Here is a 17,155-nt window from a genome sequence, read left to right on the forward strand (position 1 = left end):
GCTGGGGGAAGATTTTTTATTTTTTTTTACCTCTTGGCAGACGGTGATAGTTACACTGAGACAATCTCCCTGCTTCACTAAGTCTGTGGAAGCTGACGGACTATTGAAGCAAGTATAAATTTGGCGCCGTTGACAGTAAAACGCTCCTGGCTAGCTCTGTGCTCGCACCTGTTTTGCTAGCTAGTTTGACAAGAACAAACGAAAGCAGCAAAATCCCTGAAAGCTGCAGTGAAATACATCAACAAACAGCTGATTTGTTTTTTAATCAGATGCTCTTATGCCTTCTGGTGAGAAAATAAAACAGAACACAAACACAAGTGAGAGTTTAGCATTAGCAAAGAGAAGCCAAATGTTAGCATAATAAATCACTTTGCCTTATTTCCGGGGCTATTTCTTGCAAGCATAGGTTTTTCACTAAAAAAACAAAACCTTGATCTGTTTTCATGTCTTGCTTATGCCATTTTATTGAAAGATCCTTTAAACAAGATAAATTTATATAAGAAGCAAAATGGCATAAGCTATTAAGACTTAGTAAGAAAATAAACTACTTTACTAAATTATAGTACACACTGTACTTTACTAATTAAGTTTACTTTTGATAATGCTTCTTAACTCAGTTATTTTTCTCATTAAGAACAATTATAACACAATTTAGTTCGATTTTTATGCTTAAAAATGGGAAAACCCTATTTGACAATGGGGTAAGAAAAATAACCTTGACTTGCTACTTACTCTCTGAAAGTCTCACAGAATTTTGCTTCACAAGTAAATGTATCTTGATTTAATGATGTTATTAAATTCTATATTTTTTCAGATATTTTTATTGGAAAATAAAACCAAATTATTAAGATTTTTTTTTTTTTTTGCAGTTCTGCGAAACACCAATTATTTCCTTTAACAGCTAACAGCAGGCAAACCAGACAAACGTCTAAATGGAACAAATGTGAATCATGTTATCATTTAGCGAATTTATGACTCAGACAGTTTTTCATTTTAAGAGATTTATTAAATGCAACAGCGCATTAGTTTTGTTTCCTTTGTTCTGTGTTTATGGAGATGACAATGAAATATAGAGCACTAACCACAGAAAAATCAATTGGGGAAAAAAAAAAACTTAAATGGCATTTCATCCATAGAGCATTTTTGTCACTCAGACACTCAGTGTCTATAGACCATTTACAAAAGCATTCTTATTGTTTATTAGACTGTTATCTTATCTCACGGCTGATATGTACCCAGTACTTCCCAATAACCTTGAGTGCGCAAGGTCTTTTTTTGAGTTGCAGCCCTAAGTGTTTTTCCATAGATCACTTTTCAGAGTTTTTGTTCTCGTGACCTTTAGAGGACTTTGAAAACCCTCTATTTTGATTTCATTGCAACTTACATGATTGAACGGTTTGATTTTGTCAGATGCAGCGCAACCCTCCTCAGACAGGCTGAACCATTTGGATTGATAGCTCATGGATAGCAGCAGCGGGGTCAGAAGCTGACAGATACACGTGTTGTATTGCACACTCTGTAAGAATGGTCACTATAGCCGTACATCACACAGGCTTAACTGCACATGTGGGACAAACCTCCTCGTATCCAAAACTGAACTTGGCCCTGGTTTCGTAACCCCCATGCACTTACCACTGGAGATCCTACCTGGAAACCTTGGACGGTGATGCGAACCGTATCCCCTACCTTTGCCCTGGTAGGGGATATCACAAGCTTGGGGCCTTTAGGAGCCGCTATATGAAGGGAAACGAGAAAATAGTCAGTTTTTGTTGCGTAACATTAAAACAATAGCACAGTGTTAACAGACTAAAGTCATGGCATTTGACTTGGAGGTCAACTTGGAGATTCTTGGTTTCCTTCATTGAAATGGCTGAGGAGTATTTATTTCCCAAGAGGGACAAGGACCTAAATTGGGTAGACACTCATTACTGAAGAAGAAACAGAGCGTGCAAGGCAAACGGTGGAGGAAGTAAGATAAGAGACACTTAGAGAACTAATTCCCTTGTCTTGTGTGGACTGAATCTCCCAGATGGGTTTAATTTGGTCTCAGAGAATGGCTGGGATGTGATGAAGGAAAGGAAGGTTAAAACATCATATTTTGACCTTCTCAGGCACAGAAGATTTCTCTTGTGTACTCAGGGGGAAGATAAGAAAGTGATTTTGTACATGTGGAAAGTGAGACCACAAGTTTCTCAAGCGAAACTTCCTCTATTTGGCAGTGCGAGCGAGCCTCTTTATTGCGGCGGAGTCTGAGTTCGAGAAAACCTCCGACTGGTCCCATGTTAAGTGGTTCTGCATCGTTTACTATGATTACCAACATTCACTCTGCGTAGCCCTGAGAACCATAAAACAAGTTTTGTGAGCCATATGTTTGCACTAACACATAATTCCAGAGTGAAGCTTAGTAAAGGCAAATCGGACTTGAAATTGTTCAAAAATACATCCCACTGTGGCCTTTTTTCAACCCTCATTACGGCTAATGCTACGCTTTGGCTCCTACAACACATACAGATAATCCAACTACTGAGAACTATGTGAAACAATAGCTAATCATGCTTTTAGCCATCAATCAAGCCACAGAGTGTCCAGCAAAAGCTAATGAGGCATCAGGCCAGTCTTAGTCAGTTTAATGATTACCCCCTGGTGTTGCTTAATGGATTATGATTTCCGCTCTTACATTTGTAATGGGTCCTATGAATGTGTATTTCACACATAAATCAAGTTATGGCAGGACACTACACTGAATACACAGAAATCCTCTTTTGCCAGCTTTCTTATTATGGAAATGATTTGGGATATTAGCGGCCAGGCTCTGCAGAGTGGAAAAAGAGATGTGAAATGCAATACACAAGAGAGATTAAGAGCTTGTCAAGGCATGAATCATGACTCAATGACTCCATCGATTTTCCCTAAGAAAACAGTTCAAAAACAAAAGGAGACCATTGATAGGGCCTGTGTTCTGACAGAGAAATGGTCACTTGAAGGCTGACCCTGCCTTTTCTGTACCAAGTGGATGAATTAACGGATCAATACCTTGGATTGCCTAACCTAAGCCCTAACCACAGAAGTTGACAAAAAAATTCACTGATCTGTGACATTTTCCTATCCATGGTACCAGGTAACGGTTCTGACATTGGAGTCTCTTTTTTAAAGAAAAAAAAGGGTAAAATTGCATCTGTTAAATGGTATTTTTAACAGAATTAACCTAAAAAAGCCTTATAAAATGCTTGCTGTTGAAGTACTTTAAAGTGATGGCCAGATGTTTGGGACCAACTCCAGGAGGAACATTTGGTGACCCATATCATCACTTTTGATTACAACCGCAAGCACGGTAACTGATGAGCCACAGAGCCGTCGATTTTTCAGGCTTCACTAGGGAACAGAACTACAAAGTCTCAAAGTTAAGGTCAGCCGAGTATGACACTGGGGCCTTTAGGAGCCGTTATGGAGGGAAATAAGACAAAATACTGCAAGATAACACTGTGCAACCATGTCAAGTGATGACGCTGGGCTTAATGTAATTTACCCAAGAAAGTTCCTAGAACAACCAATCAAATTAGGTTTACCTATGATTGTTTGCTAGAAATGTTGTCACAGGACCAACAAAGAATGTTTGTTATCTATGTCCGACATGCTTGAGCCTGGCTTTCTTCTCAGACTCTTTGACCAAATCTTCAAACGACAACTTCTCTTGTGCTTCTATGGTCCACTGAAACTCTTAATAGAGAAGGTTGCTTGAATGAGCACAGATTCATTCACACTCCCACACACCACCCACAATAAACATCTGCGTACTTATTATCTGTCTATTGGGTAGAGGAACTTGGCGTACAGCATAGATCATCTCCAGCCTCTGGATGTGAGAATATAACTCATTCCCCTTCTGTGTTTTTGCTGAATCAGTAGCACCTTCACCCATGCAAATCCTCACTGCTGAGTCTGGCTCAGCTTTAATTATGGAGAGGCACTGACTGAATCACTGCATATTTAGATATGACTGACAGACAGCCAAGTCAGGGCAACAAGCCCAGCCGTGATGCTCTGAGGTGAGGACAGCGTTCTGAGAACACCGCCTCCATGGACCAACCGCATCCATTTAGAACTCAGCGCAAGGCTCGCCTCATGAATATTCAGTGAATGTAATACAAATTTGAGTCGCTGTCAAGATGTTTCTGTCTCATGTGGAAATATTAAAAACTGTGAAAGATTTATGACTTGTGAATGCTCTTATGACTTGCGTTTCATTTTCGGACCGAGTACAGGTTAGTGGATCACCTGTCCTGGAAGTGTTAGGATAGTATCTGGAATGAAACCCTCGACTAGAGTGATTGCATACATAACATATTCCAAAACATGGAATGTTAATTAAAGTCGGAATGGAACAGAAGTTGCGACTGGCTTTACTTCCATATTTCAAATGATCATGTTTCCGCAAAAAATATTACAATTACATTAATATAATAAGAAATATTTCTTGAGCAGCAAATCAGCATATTAGAATGATTGCTGAAGGATCATGTGACACTGGAGTAATGGCTGCTGAATATTTAGCTTTGCCATCAACAGGAATAAATTACATTTTAAAATATATTAAAATAGAAACAGTCATATTTCACAATATTATTGTCTTTACTTTACTTTACTTATGACCAAATAAACTAAACATTTAAAAGGTAGTGTATGCATGTATGAGATAAGATACAATTAAAACCAACAACTGCACATTTTTGTTTTTGTACTGTCTGGGTAAAAAAAAAAAAAAAAAAAAAAAACAGGACCTGAAATAGTGCTCTTCAACTTTTTTTCTTCAGAAACCTAGGTGCTGTTAAATTCATGGATTGAATTGTTGCACAGACAAGGCCTTGTTAAAATATAAAAATCAAAAGTTACCAAGGCTTTTCTAGGCCTGCACTCCAGCGAATTTACTTCTCTCACTATTCACCATGCAGACGGTGATACAACACCCTCCTTTCCTTATGCAGCTTCAGAAGCAAATGTTCCTGCTCTCAAGACACACATTCAAAAAAATCTAATATCGCTTTGATGCTGAAACTGTGCACTTGTTAAATTTGCACAGGAATTTTTGAAGGAAATTCAATGAAAACTTAGTTTATATTCTAAATTGTAAGGCCTATGTAGTAAATTAAATACTTTACAAATAAAAGCAATTTTATTCTCATTTAATTTGGAACTAAGTGGATGCAAACCAAAATAAAAGCTTATTCAGAACTAATGAACAAACCTGACATCAGTGCAAAAACAGTGGTAACACTTTATTTTGATGGTCTCTTTTGAACATTCTACTAACTATGAGTAACTTTGCTACTACATGTCAACTAACTCTTATTAGAGTATTAGTCTGCTTAATATCTGCTGACTCTTTATTGTGATGGTCCCCTGACAGACAATCTACTGAATATAAGTAACTTTGCAAGCACATGTCACCTTATTCTATTCAACCCTAACCCTACAAGTCTACTAATACTGTACTAATACTCTAACGAGAGTTAACAGACATGTAGGTAGGTGCAATACTACTTATAGTCAACAGAATGTGTTAAAGGGACCATCAAAATAAAGTGAAACAAAACCAGCTTCACGTTATGTTATACTTGAGCTAAAAACTAAAGATTCAAAACGGTAGATCTAATAATTTTGCAAGTTATGACTGCTTGGCAACCGCAAACTACTAAACACCACTTTGCATTATACCCCTTTAAAAAACATGTTCTTGTTTATCTTGACTGGCTTTGGGACACATCCCACAATTCACATATCTCCATTTATCATTATTATGTGTAAATAACAATGAGTCTTGCCCGCTGAGAGCCGTGTGAATACATCTACAGCAGTATAAACAGTAAAGAAAAAATTCTCCCAGCTGAGGCATTTCTATCGTTGCACAGTATATAGTGCCCAACTGCATATAGTAAAACAACTTATTGATGTGTTATTCACTAAGCTTTGTCATTTGGCACAAACCAAGTCCTCATACATAGAGATCCCATGATTAATTTTAGTATAACGTGGCTATACACGATCACTGTTTACTCTGGAGTCATTTTCTCCTGTGGTTATAATGATTATTTCATAAACACCAGGGAACCACGTTTGAGGGAAAATAAAATCACATCTCTCATGGTAAGAGGTAACTGTTTGTAAAAGAAGCAGATCCTCTTGTGATAGGATTGCGAGCTTCTGTCTTAGCAGCCATGAAACGCACAGAGGGAGATCATGCTGGAATGAGATGAGAATGACGGAACAAGTATAAAAAAAAAAAAAAGAATAAAAAAAAAGAGAGAAAAATATTGAATGGAAACCGCATCAACTTCTAGGCCATCCTTTCTTTCTTCCTTCGTCTTATCGTTCGTTTTTGTCCTTTCCCCTCCTTCATCTCTTTCTGCACTGCTCCTCTACCATTAAGTGAGAGAAATGTCTCTGTTTATCTTGTCTTGCGTCTCATCACTCGCCTCTTTCTGAGGGCTGATAGCAGAGACTACAAGTGAGTGCTGCCTTTGAAGTGATAATGGGATCATCAGGCCATCTTTGTTGTAGCTTTAAAAGCAAAAAAGGCAACAAAAAATAGCCTCTCATCCATGAAAATACAAAGGTATGCCAGCATCCCATTCTTTTTTCGCTACTGCTCTATGACTTTTATTACTTGCAAACAAGTGAAATCCAATTTCTGACAAATATAAAACACAACATGCATCTTGGCATATCCTTGCCTTAGTATCTCAATTAGCAGACGGAAGACCTTTTTTTGTTACAATTATGAGTGGGTTGAGAGCCAGGATCCTTTTAATGCACTGCAAGATTCCCTTTATGCTTGATTTCTTTAATTCAAGTTGACTTTTTCAATAACGTGGTTAAGTTAACTCAATCTACTGCACGGACATCTCAATGAATTGGCCTGTCAGTCACTGGGAGATTTTGCATTCCGCATTAGTAACTGCAATCTGCTTGCCTGTAACACAATTAAGCAACAAATAGAAACCAGTGTTGGTCTCGCTGCATCTGTCAGATGGGGATGTAAAGGGATTCACCCATGATCGGGCGAGGGGAGGTGAAAGACTAGGATGAAGGTCAAAAACAATTCTTTCAGATCGATCTAAAGATCTGTATCCTGCCGCATCAATGGTAAAGCCAACAAAAGCAAGACTTACCCAGTATGACCTCAGTCTGCATAGGCATAGAGAGAGCCGGATGAGTGACCTCGCAGCTAAACAGGGCATCGTTATCCAACTGCGGATTCAGCGTCCAGGTGAGCTTGGCCTGAACCAGCACAGACCCGTCGCTCTGGGGAATGTGCGTGTTGCTGAAGTAGTACAGGGGGTCTGTACTCTGAACCCAGCGAGGGAACTCCCGGCTTACCACTGTCTCTGGGATGGTCTCCGTGGCGGGGCTGGGCTCTTGGCCGGGCTGTTTGGCCATGTAGCTCCGCCCAGGGCTCTCCGTGTTGAGGCGTCCGGGCCTGCCATCCGGACCCAGCAGAGATAGAGACTTCCTCAGCTTAGTGTCGTCCAGATCCCTGCTGATCAGAGGTCTGGCTCCACGCACGCCAGCCGAGCCGCCGCCCTCGTAACCCACAGTGGGCGAAACATAGGAGATCACCTCTATCAACTCTCCATCCCGCTTGAAGTATACCTGGAAAGACAAACAGAAACTTAAAGAGTGTGCGAGTTTTCACACACTTCAGTATGTTTACAAGCACTTCAATCAGACTAAAACCCTTTTTCACGTAAACGATTTAGTCCGACTGAAAATGAACAAAGTCCACCCTGCGGGTATAAACAAATAAACAAACAAATAAATGAAAATATATTAAGAAGACAGTATATATATCATGTTATGGTGAGGATGAAGTTGAATAGAAGCATAGCATATCTGAATGCAGCTTAAAAAGTAAAACGAAAATAAAACAAAAATGTGTGCGCCACACAAAAGCAACACAAGGCAATCAACTCAGAGAACAAAAGGCTATACATACACAAGATAATGAACTAACTATGAAACGTTTGAACTAATCAAGAAAACAATGAACCATGATCAAACACAGGAAATAATGTGATAAAAACTGAAAGTCCATAAAAACGAAACCAAAACACCAACATAACTTGACAATAAACAGTGCTTTTTTAAATAAATAAATGGATAAATAAAAGTGGGATGGAAACAGACTCCAACTGGCCCCTAAAATATGCATGACATAAAATAAAAACATATCAAATAATGCATTTTGACAAAAAAACAAAAAACAAAATCAAACAATAGTGGGACAACTGACTTTATACCATTTATATAAAAATAAATCAATAAATAAATAATAAAAAATGGTATGAAACAGTTTTGTCCCACTGTCTTTAATTAAAATTATTATTTATACCAGTCCCTAAAATATGCTAGTCTAAAAATAAATAAATATAAAAAGTAATAATAATAATTTTCCGTATCTGTCAAAAATAAAATGACTTTATTTACAAAGTGTAAGCTGTTTGCTAAAAATTTCATTTGTAATAACTTTTGACTGTTGCATCAACAGACGCTCCTGACTGCATAAACATGCCAAAACAAATTACTTTAGATGTTTAAATATGTTCTTATACTCGTAAACAAAGACTGTGTTGCTCTATGATTAGTTGGCAGGTTATGTAGTACAACTGTCAGTTACATGTGTGCTTGACTGTCAAGCGTCAACAGGATATGCATGCTGGTTCTGAAAGCGCTTTGCAGATTACACATCTCCAGCATGAAAACCATCATCATTTTGGTATAAAAAGGGTATGAGAACGTTTTAAAACGAGAAAGGACGCAATAGAAAATATGTGCTGCAATCAAAGTAAATTGTGAAATTACCTGGCCTGTGATTGGCAAGTCTAAACAAAAGTATCTGGGACAATGCTGAGCACCATTCAGCCCACAGTGCTGGTGAATGGCAAATATACGTGACACAGTTTCTGTTTTGTGTTTATGTTCCACTAGCATGTTGCTGTAACAGCCTCTCTCCACTACAGTGCATTTGGGTATTAAGATTCCCAGCTGGTAAATCACTTGACAGGGAATTAAGTTCCCACTTCAACACACAACCTCCAGATATGTGTATTAAATTCAGTAGGCCTAATGCCTGTAGCATTAATGTTTGCACAGTGCTCTGCTTGTACCCCTTTTACTCTCAATCCCTCCCTTTCCTTTACCCTCCACTGCTCCACAAGAAGCAAAGAGAGGGATTCGGCATAAAGCACTGCATGCTATATATATATAAATATATATATGATATACAGTATTCTGCTTGTCCATTCGGGGACCTTTGGACTCTTTAAATTCAGTTTGCCCAAGATCAAAGTGTCATTGCATTACACAAGACCTTTCCTTGCACTGTAGCCCTTTTTCTGCCCTTTCTTTATGTGTGTGGTTTTGTCTGGCTTTGATTTGATACCCAGCAATCTACTGGGTAAATAAACATAATGTAACAAGGGTGAATTAAGCTCACGTCCTTGAGATGTCTTGTTTCCTGCTAGCAATGTCACAAGAATTTAGAGGGAGAGAGGAAGCGAGAGAGCATCTTGTAAGGGACAGCGCATGTGAGGACTGTTTTCGTCTAATGTGCTCTAAAGTACATACTTTATCTCAGCTGCTGAGAGAGGTTAACAGTGTATACCACACTGTGGCTTTTACTTGCATTATCTGACTATTTGCGCCTGCAGCCACAGGGAAGAGGAGACAAAAGCAGAGTGGAAACCTCATGCTAATAGCTTAGGCTCCAGACAGCAGCTAATGCCTAATATTAGTGGCTGTGTGAGATAACAAAACAATGGCTTGACTACGGAACCTTTTTAGAAAGGACAATACAATAACTCATGCTTCGGCTGAATAGAGGCTAGTTCAATTGCAACGTATGGAGGATCTATAGGCCTCGCTTTTACAAAGTGAAATGAGGAAGTTTTCCGAGCAAGCATATTGAGCAAACGCCACAGTGTGTTACGTACCCGTCTGCCATTTATTTGATTGTGAAATATTTTTACAATTTACAATTTTTAAAATGTAATTTATTCCTGTAATAGCTAAGCTAAATTTTCAGCAGTCATTACAAGGGTTAGTTCAGAAGTTTTTATGAAGTTTTCGAAGCGTCAAAGTGGTAGTTGCGTGGACCGTAAATCAAGGGATAGAAATCTCTCCGATTTCATTAAATATCTTAATTTGTGTTTCAAAGATGAACAGAAGTCTTACAGGTTTGAAATGACATGAGGGTGATGACAGAATTTTCATTTTTTTTTAGGTGAACTAGCCCTTTCATTCTCAAATGATCCTTCAGAAATTATTCTAATATGATGTTTTGGTGCTCAAAAAAAAAAAAAAAAAAAAAAAAAAATTTGAGTTTTAATTTATAATATATGATATATCATATTTATCAACATTGTGATTTTCTGTAACTTATATCTTGGATCGATAAATATTGAGTCCTTTATATCTAGTTAATGTGCCAATTCTTCTCCAGTACCTACATGTCGCCAGCATGTGGAGCTATAAATCCTCTGCCTCAATCTGGGTTAGATCTGAGAGAGAGAGAGAGGGGTAAGCTGCCTCTGCAAATAGTGCACAGAACTCCTATTCATAGCCATGCTAATCACCAAGGTAACGGTCACACAACATGCTCAACTCATTCCAAGCCTCGTTCTTTGCAAACACGGTCTCTTCAATTATTAATACTGTAATACAGATCCCTGAATTTTGAACAGAATACAGTTTTTGTGTTGCGGATGCCATACTTCTAGTCTTTGCTTTAACACAGTCTGAACATATGCTCTCACCGGGGGTGAACTAACCCTTTAATGTTAGTAAAAATCAATTAAGTAAATTTCATGTTAGTTCACACTGTATTAATGAATGTTAACAAATATAACTTTGTAAATGTTGGAATTACTATTGACTAAAGGCCCATTCATACCAAGAACGATAACTATACAGATAACTATAAACAATAACTATATTAGCGTCCACACAACGCAAAATATGAACGATATTTTGTGTTGGTGTACGCTAATATAGTTAATATAGCTAATATAGTAAAAATTTTATTCTAAGCACGCTCTGCAGTTTTGTCTTCTGCCGCTCTAAATGCTTGGGCTCTTAAAGCAGGATGGATTCTGATTGGCTGTCAATGTTTTTATCATTCATCAGCTGGAAAAAAAAAAATCATTCTGAAAGTGATTCCAACAATATCGTTTCTCTGTGCTGTTATGGTTATAGTTGTGGTGTGGACTCTGTTATTCTTTAATATTTTGAATGATTTTTGGCCCTATATCTTTATCGTTATCATTATATTGCCCTTGGTGTGAACAGGCCTTAAAATGAAAATTCTGTCATCATTTACTCACTCTCAAGTTGTTCCAAACCATATGAGTTTCTTTCTTCTGCTGAACATAAAATAAGATATTTTAACTAGTCAGTTGATGGCACCCATTGACTTCCACAGTATTTTTTTTTTCCTACTATGGAAGTCAATGGGTGCCATCAACTGTTTGGTTACTCACATTCTTTAAAATATCTTCTTTTGTGATCAACAGAAGAAATAAACTCATACAGATCTGGGGTCTCATTTATAAAGCGTGCGTACACAGAAAACGGGGCTGGAAACGTGCATACACCTGTTCCGACGCATAAGTTGTGATTAATAAAAACAAACATGAAGGGAAAATTTGCGCACTTCCACGCAAACTCTGACCCATGCGTACGAACATTTTGGAGACAGAGCAGTTTGGCGACACCGATGGTGAGCTGAGGGACTGACGGCAGATGAAGGAAAACCACTTTAAATCCTCATTATGAGTCATAATCATAAATACAGTTCATGTTCACAATAACAGTTTAAATAAATAAAAAAACAAGAAACCAGTTTTCATTTGATAAACATTTACATTAATATTACACTTTTACTATTGCCGATAAGCACTGAAATTACATTACGCAGAAGTTAAACAAAAGTGATATGAATTGACATAGTAGATGTGCTACTTTCGATCACTTTTCCAGTGACACGCTGTTTTAATGACAGCGAGGTGCGCTGGGAGCACAATAATTCCTCTTTAAACTACACTGCAGATGTTATGACAAAATATTTTAGCGAGAACGATGATCAGTGATGCACACTTAACTTCGATATTATGGAAGACACTGCTGGATTCGGTGGTTGAACGGACCGGTTTGAATAGGTCCAATGATAATATCTTACTGTACAACCGCAGCTGCAGGAGGTGTTGATGTCATGTGAAGGATCTTCAAACAATTACCACTGTATATGAAGGATATAATTTGAGGAAAACGGTAAGATTTGCATGTTTTCTTTTTAAAATACTTTGTCAGTGACACGCCGAGACAGACGATTACACTGCAACAAATCTGTTTCCACTAAAAATAGCCTATAAACTTCCTAAAAGATATGTTCACCTTATCAGCAAAACTGCATAAATTTGATTCAAATTGTTTAAAACTATTAAAGTACTATTTGGCCAGTGGAAATGAATGAATCAGCTCTATTCTAAAACCTCTATCTTAAGTATTTTATACAATTTTGTTTTGACATATATGGATATTTTGATATATTTATTCTAAAACATAAAGAGGATATTGGATGATCTTTATCAATATAATGTGTGGCACAAATGGCATTTATAGTCCATTACTAATATTTTCCATCGTCTTGTACCTTTGATGGCGTTAACCATGGTGTCACGTGGATGGGAATATGTATGGAAATGATATGCAGATGAGGTTATGCATAGTAAAACTAGGCGTCGTAAGCTCCATATATGGTGATTTCGGGGAGGAGACAGGGTGGAGATGCACGTACGCACAATCTTCCGCTGACTGGGATTTATAAAAGGATTCGTGCGTAGGATCTGGCGTACGCATGGTTTTATAAATCTGATTTTTTTTTTTTTTTTTGTGTGTGCGTACGCAGAATTTAGCTTTTGCGGGTACGTACACTTTTAGGATGAAATCTACGCAAAGTTTTATAAATGAGGCCCCTGGAACCTCTTGAGGTTAAGCAATGACAAAATTTTCATTTTTGGGTGAATTATCCCAAACTATTTGGGAGATTTTTGGGATACACACATACACATATTATAGCTATAGCTAATGTCAACAAATGAAACCGAAATGTGATTCCCGTTAGAGGGTGACACGGGAGTGAACATCCAAAACTCTCCCATCCCACCCCCACAAAAAAAAAAAATCCCATCCCAATCCCACGAAAAAACTGGAGGAAAATTCCGTCTCGTCCCAATACTAGAAAATTGACTCCCATTCCCTCCCCTTCCAGTTTTTTTTGGTGATCTCTCTCTTCTGGATTTACTGTAGAAATATTTTTTGTTAGTTGTGCTAGACGAAATGCGACTAATTTAATAGTTTTACCACAAATATCTTCTTTCTGGTGATCGTTGGAAGCCAAAATCGAAATCAAAAATCAAATTATCTTAATATCACAGGCCTAAAGTGTAAGCAGACGTTTGAATGTTTAGTTCTCTCCTCCATCGTCACAATTAAACAGGGCTCTCTTCTGGATTGCAAATGGCAAAAATGCTTCATAGACAAATGTCCTAATATAATTGCATATAGAAACAGCTGGCGATTCTGGCGAGATAGAATTATTAGCAAGATAATGTCTATATAGCAATAATAAATGTATGCATATTTTCTTAATAGTTTCTCCAGTACCGATAGCAGAACCGCAAACGTCAGAGCTTATCGATATACCATAATTTAGCCACGGGGTTCGGCTGTTTAATACTGGGTTTCGGTACCCATCCCTACCCACACCAAAGCAAACAGAAGAGCATAAAAAGACAGGGCAACTAGAACGGAGTTCAAAATTAAAATATATAGTTTATTTATATAAACTCTATTTGTGTATTGTTATTACGATTACCGGTCCCGCCCACTCCCGCTAACATTTTTTCACATTTCACGTGATTAATAGTGATTTTGATTCCCGAAAAATGTCAGCCTCTAATTCCCATAGGGTCAAACATGTGCAAAAGTTTTGTTTAAAACTGCTCAACAAGAATATTTCTTAAGGTTTTAGTTTTAGTTTCAGTTATAACAACAACCTTGGTTATAATAACTACCGTACATTAAAGTAAGCTCCATTAATCATTTCAGCAGAGCATTGCTTATTACTGGTAATGTCTTATCACACAACGAGCAGGAAAAGGCCCATTGTTTCTTTTCACAGGGGATAATCAATTGTCCTTATATTAATTTCTCTCTAATGTGCCTTCAATAATTGCCTTGTATCTACAGCCGTAGTCACAATGCTCATTTCCATCAATACAAATTAGATATCAGACATGTTTGATGCACTGTTGATGGGCTGCCTTTGATTGGTTGTTGTCTGGGGAAAAGCAGAGTTTCTAAAGTCCCTTTTAGGGAGATGTCGGGATGTCACACGTCTAACTCCCACACAACCAGAAATAGTTCCGAATGAATGCAGTGCTCGTGTCTCACGCCTTAGTAAGGAGAGTAATTACACAGCACCCAATGCAGAGCCTATCCAAGCAGGATATATTGCACAATAATACAGTAAGTGCTGAAATAAGCCAAAATAGCATGTAGTACAGTGCCCTTGAAGTGTTTTTGGCAGTTCCTAGATGTACCACATTACAAAAGAAAAAAACCCCTTAGTTTCAGGTCTTGAATGCATCAGTGTTCCAACACACTTCACACAATAGAAGCGCACAAAACATGCATGCGTGTGCCCCCACCTCTGCGGATTTGAATGAGCGCAGCAAACAAACAGCGATGTAATTCTGCGCGCTCGCCAGAGCACAATGCTTAACGCCGCCAGCGGAGCGGTTTGCCCGTGAATGGATGCTAATGAAAGCACCTGCATGCAGCCTATTGCCAAGCACACTATTCTGAGTGGAAAGCTTATTTAGAGACTTTACAATAGTGCCTGTTCCTTTGGCCTCTTTTTCTACTTCCTAACATTGTCATATTTAATCACTGGAGTGTCAAAGAGATTATGGCTTTACTTCTGTGGTTAAAATGCGGGAATGAGAGACGAACGGACTTAATGATAGATAATATAGGGGATGATTATCTAGCCCTCTTTCAATCAGCACCAGATTGTGCAGAGGACACACCAGCATGGCCTTTCAGCTGATGGACTGCTGTGTTTCTGAATGCTGCAATCCTGGTATATCATGTGTATGCATCTTCCTGGTAGTCATATCAGTGGCCTAGAGAATGTGATTGTATTTAAATGGGTTATGAATTGAGAAATCAAAATTTCATTGATCCTTTGACACGTCAGAGGTCGCAGTACTTTAAAAACATCCTGCAAGTTTCCGAACTCAAAACTTCGTTATTCTAAAAAACAGCTTTTATGGAATCTAAGCTCAGAAAACGACTCGTTTGAAATTTTGTCACATTATGAGGTAATAGTGTGATTGAATCAAAAACAATGCCTACTTCTACATCATCACATCTTTGGCCCTGCCCACTGGGATGTTAATGAGATGAGAAGAGAGATACATGTTCACTGGACTAAATCTTCCAAATGATCCTAATGCTAGGAAAGTGACTTACTTTCAACTATATGAATGTCTCAGTTGAGCATTATTTGTTTGGTCAGTTCATGTCACTGGTAAATCAGTCGCATTTCGGTGCAGGCTTTGCTGTAAGTTGTGGACCCGATAGTAATGCCACAACATGTAAGTAAATGTTAATTCTAATGCCTAATCTGTGATAAATGATTTCTGAAATGATTCATGTACAGTCAGACGTTCGTCTCAAAATCTTTTATTGCTGTATATTTGTCCAGTAAATCACACCAGTGACTAAATGATCAACTTCAAATTGTTTCTCTTAGTAGCATGAAAATAATGCTATTTAAATCGTGACTCAATTATATACAGAAAGCGATCAGCTGGAGCTGTCAGTCACATTATTAGTGACTGAGTATTTTTATAAAATTAGAATTTTTTTTTTTACTGAGTAAGGTTTTTTTTTTTTTTTAATTACAAAATTTAAATAATGAGTCAATACATTATCAATCTTTCTTCCAAAACATGCTTTTGTCTTGCCCTGATTCACTAGGGTAAGCCTATTAGAAGTCTTTATATTTTAGACTTAGCGGGATGGTTATCACCGGGAAAACTGTGTACATATGTCACTCACCCATCATCATAAATGTACATAGAGAAAATTTGCTCCAGCTACTTTAATGTGTGTATCTGTAACGAAGGCCAGCTAGTAAGAGTTGTGCGAGTAAACACTCCCCTGGGGTCTCATTTATAAAGCGTGCGTACGCCAGTTCCCACGCAAAGGTTGTGATCTATAAAAACAAACTTGACGGGAGAATGTGCGCACCTTTAAGCAAACTTTGAGCCGTGCGTATGCACATTCTGGAGACAAAAGTGATATGAATTGAGATAGTAGATGTGCTACTTTCGATCACTTTTCCAGTGACACCCTGGTTTAATGAAAACGAGGAGCGCTGGGAGCACAATAATTCCTCTTTAAACTAAACTGCAGATGTTATGATAAAATATTTTTTCGAGAATTATGGAAGTCACTGCTGGATTCGGTGGTCGAACGGTCCGTTGTCCAGTTTGAATAGGTCCAATAATATCTTACTGTACAACCGCAGCTGCAGGAGGTGTTGATGTCGTGTGAAGGATCTTCAAACAATTACCATTTGAAGGATATAATTTGAGGAAAACGGTAAGATTTGCATGTTTTCTTTTTAAAATACTTTGTCAGTGACGCGCCGAGTCAGACAATTGTATTTACACTGCAATAAATAAGTAGGCCGATCTGTTTCCACTAAAAATAGCCTATAAACTTCCTAAAAGATATGTTCACCTTATCAGCAAAACTGCATAAATTTGATTTGAATTGTTTAAAACTATTAAAATACTATCTGGCCAGTGGAAATGAATAAATCAGCTCTATTCTAAAACCTTTATCTGAAGTATTTTATACAATTTTGTTTTTATGGATATTTTGATATATTTATTCTAAAACATAAAGAGGATATTGGATGATCTTTATCAATATAATGTGTGGCACAAATTGCATTTATAGTCCCATATCTAATATTTTCCAATGTCTTGTACCTTTGACGGTGTTAACTGTGGTGTCACGTGGATGG

General features: G+C 37.8%; 1 protein-coding gene across 5 annotated transcripts in view; it reads right to left on the reverse strand.

Moving 5' to 3' along the window:
• Positions 1 to 17,155, reverse strand: part of igsf21a (immunoglobin superfamily, member 21a) — a 268,267-nt gene that overhangs the window by 13,839 nt on the left and 237,273 nt on the right. For 4 of the 5 annotated variants that reach the window (XM_048173320.1, XM_048173324.1, XM_048173323.1 and 1 more), the window contains 2 exons: positions 7,167 to 7,647; positions 1,633 to 1,733 (listed from right to left, as the gene is read on the reverse strand). In XM_048173320.1, coding sequence (XP_048029277.1) covers positions 1,633 to 1,733; positions 7,167 to 7,647 — 582 coding nt within the window. The remainder of the gene's footprint in view (positions 1 to 1,632; positions 1,734 to 7,166; positions 7,648 to 17,155) is intronic. The other variant, XM_048173321.1, reaches the window with a different exon arrangement.

Source organism: Megalobrama amblycephala, linkage group LG21 (genome assembly GCF_018812025.1).
Source record: "Megalobrama amblycephala isolate DHTTF-2021 linkage group LG21, ASM1881202v1, whole genome shotgun sequence".
NCBI lineage: Eukaryota > Metazoa > Chordata > Actinopteri > Cypriniformes > Xenocyprididae > Megalobrama > Megalobrama amblycephala.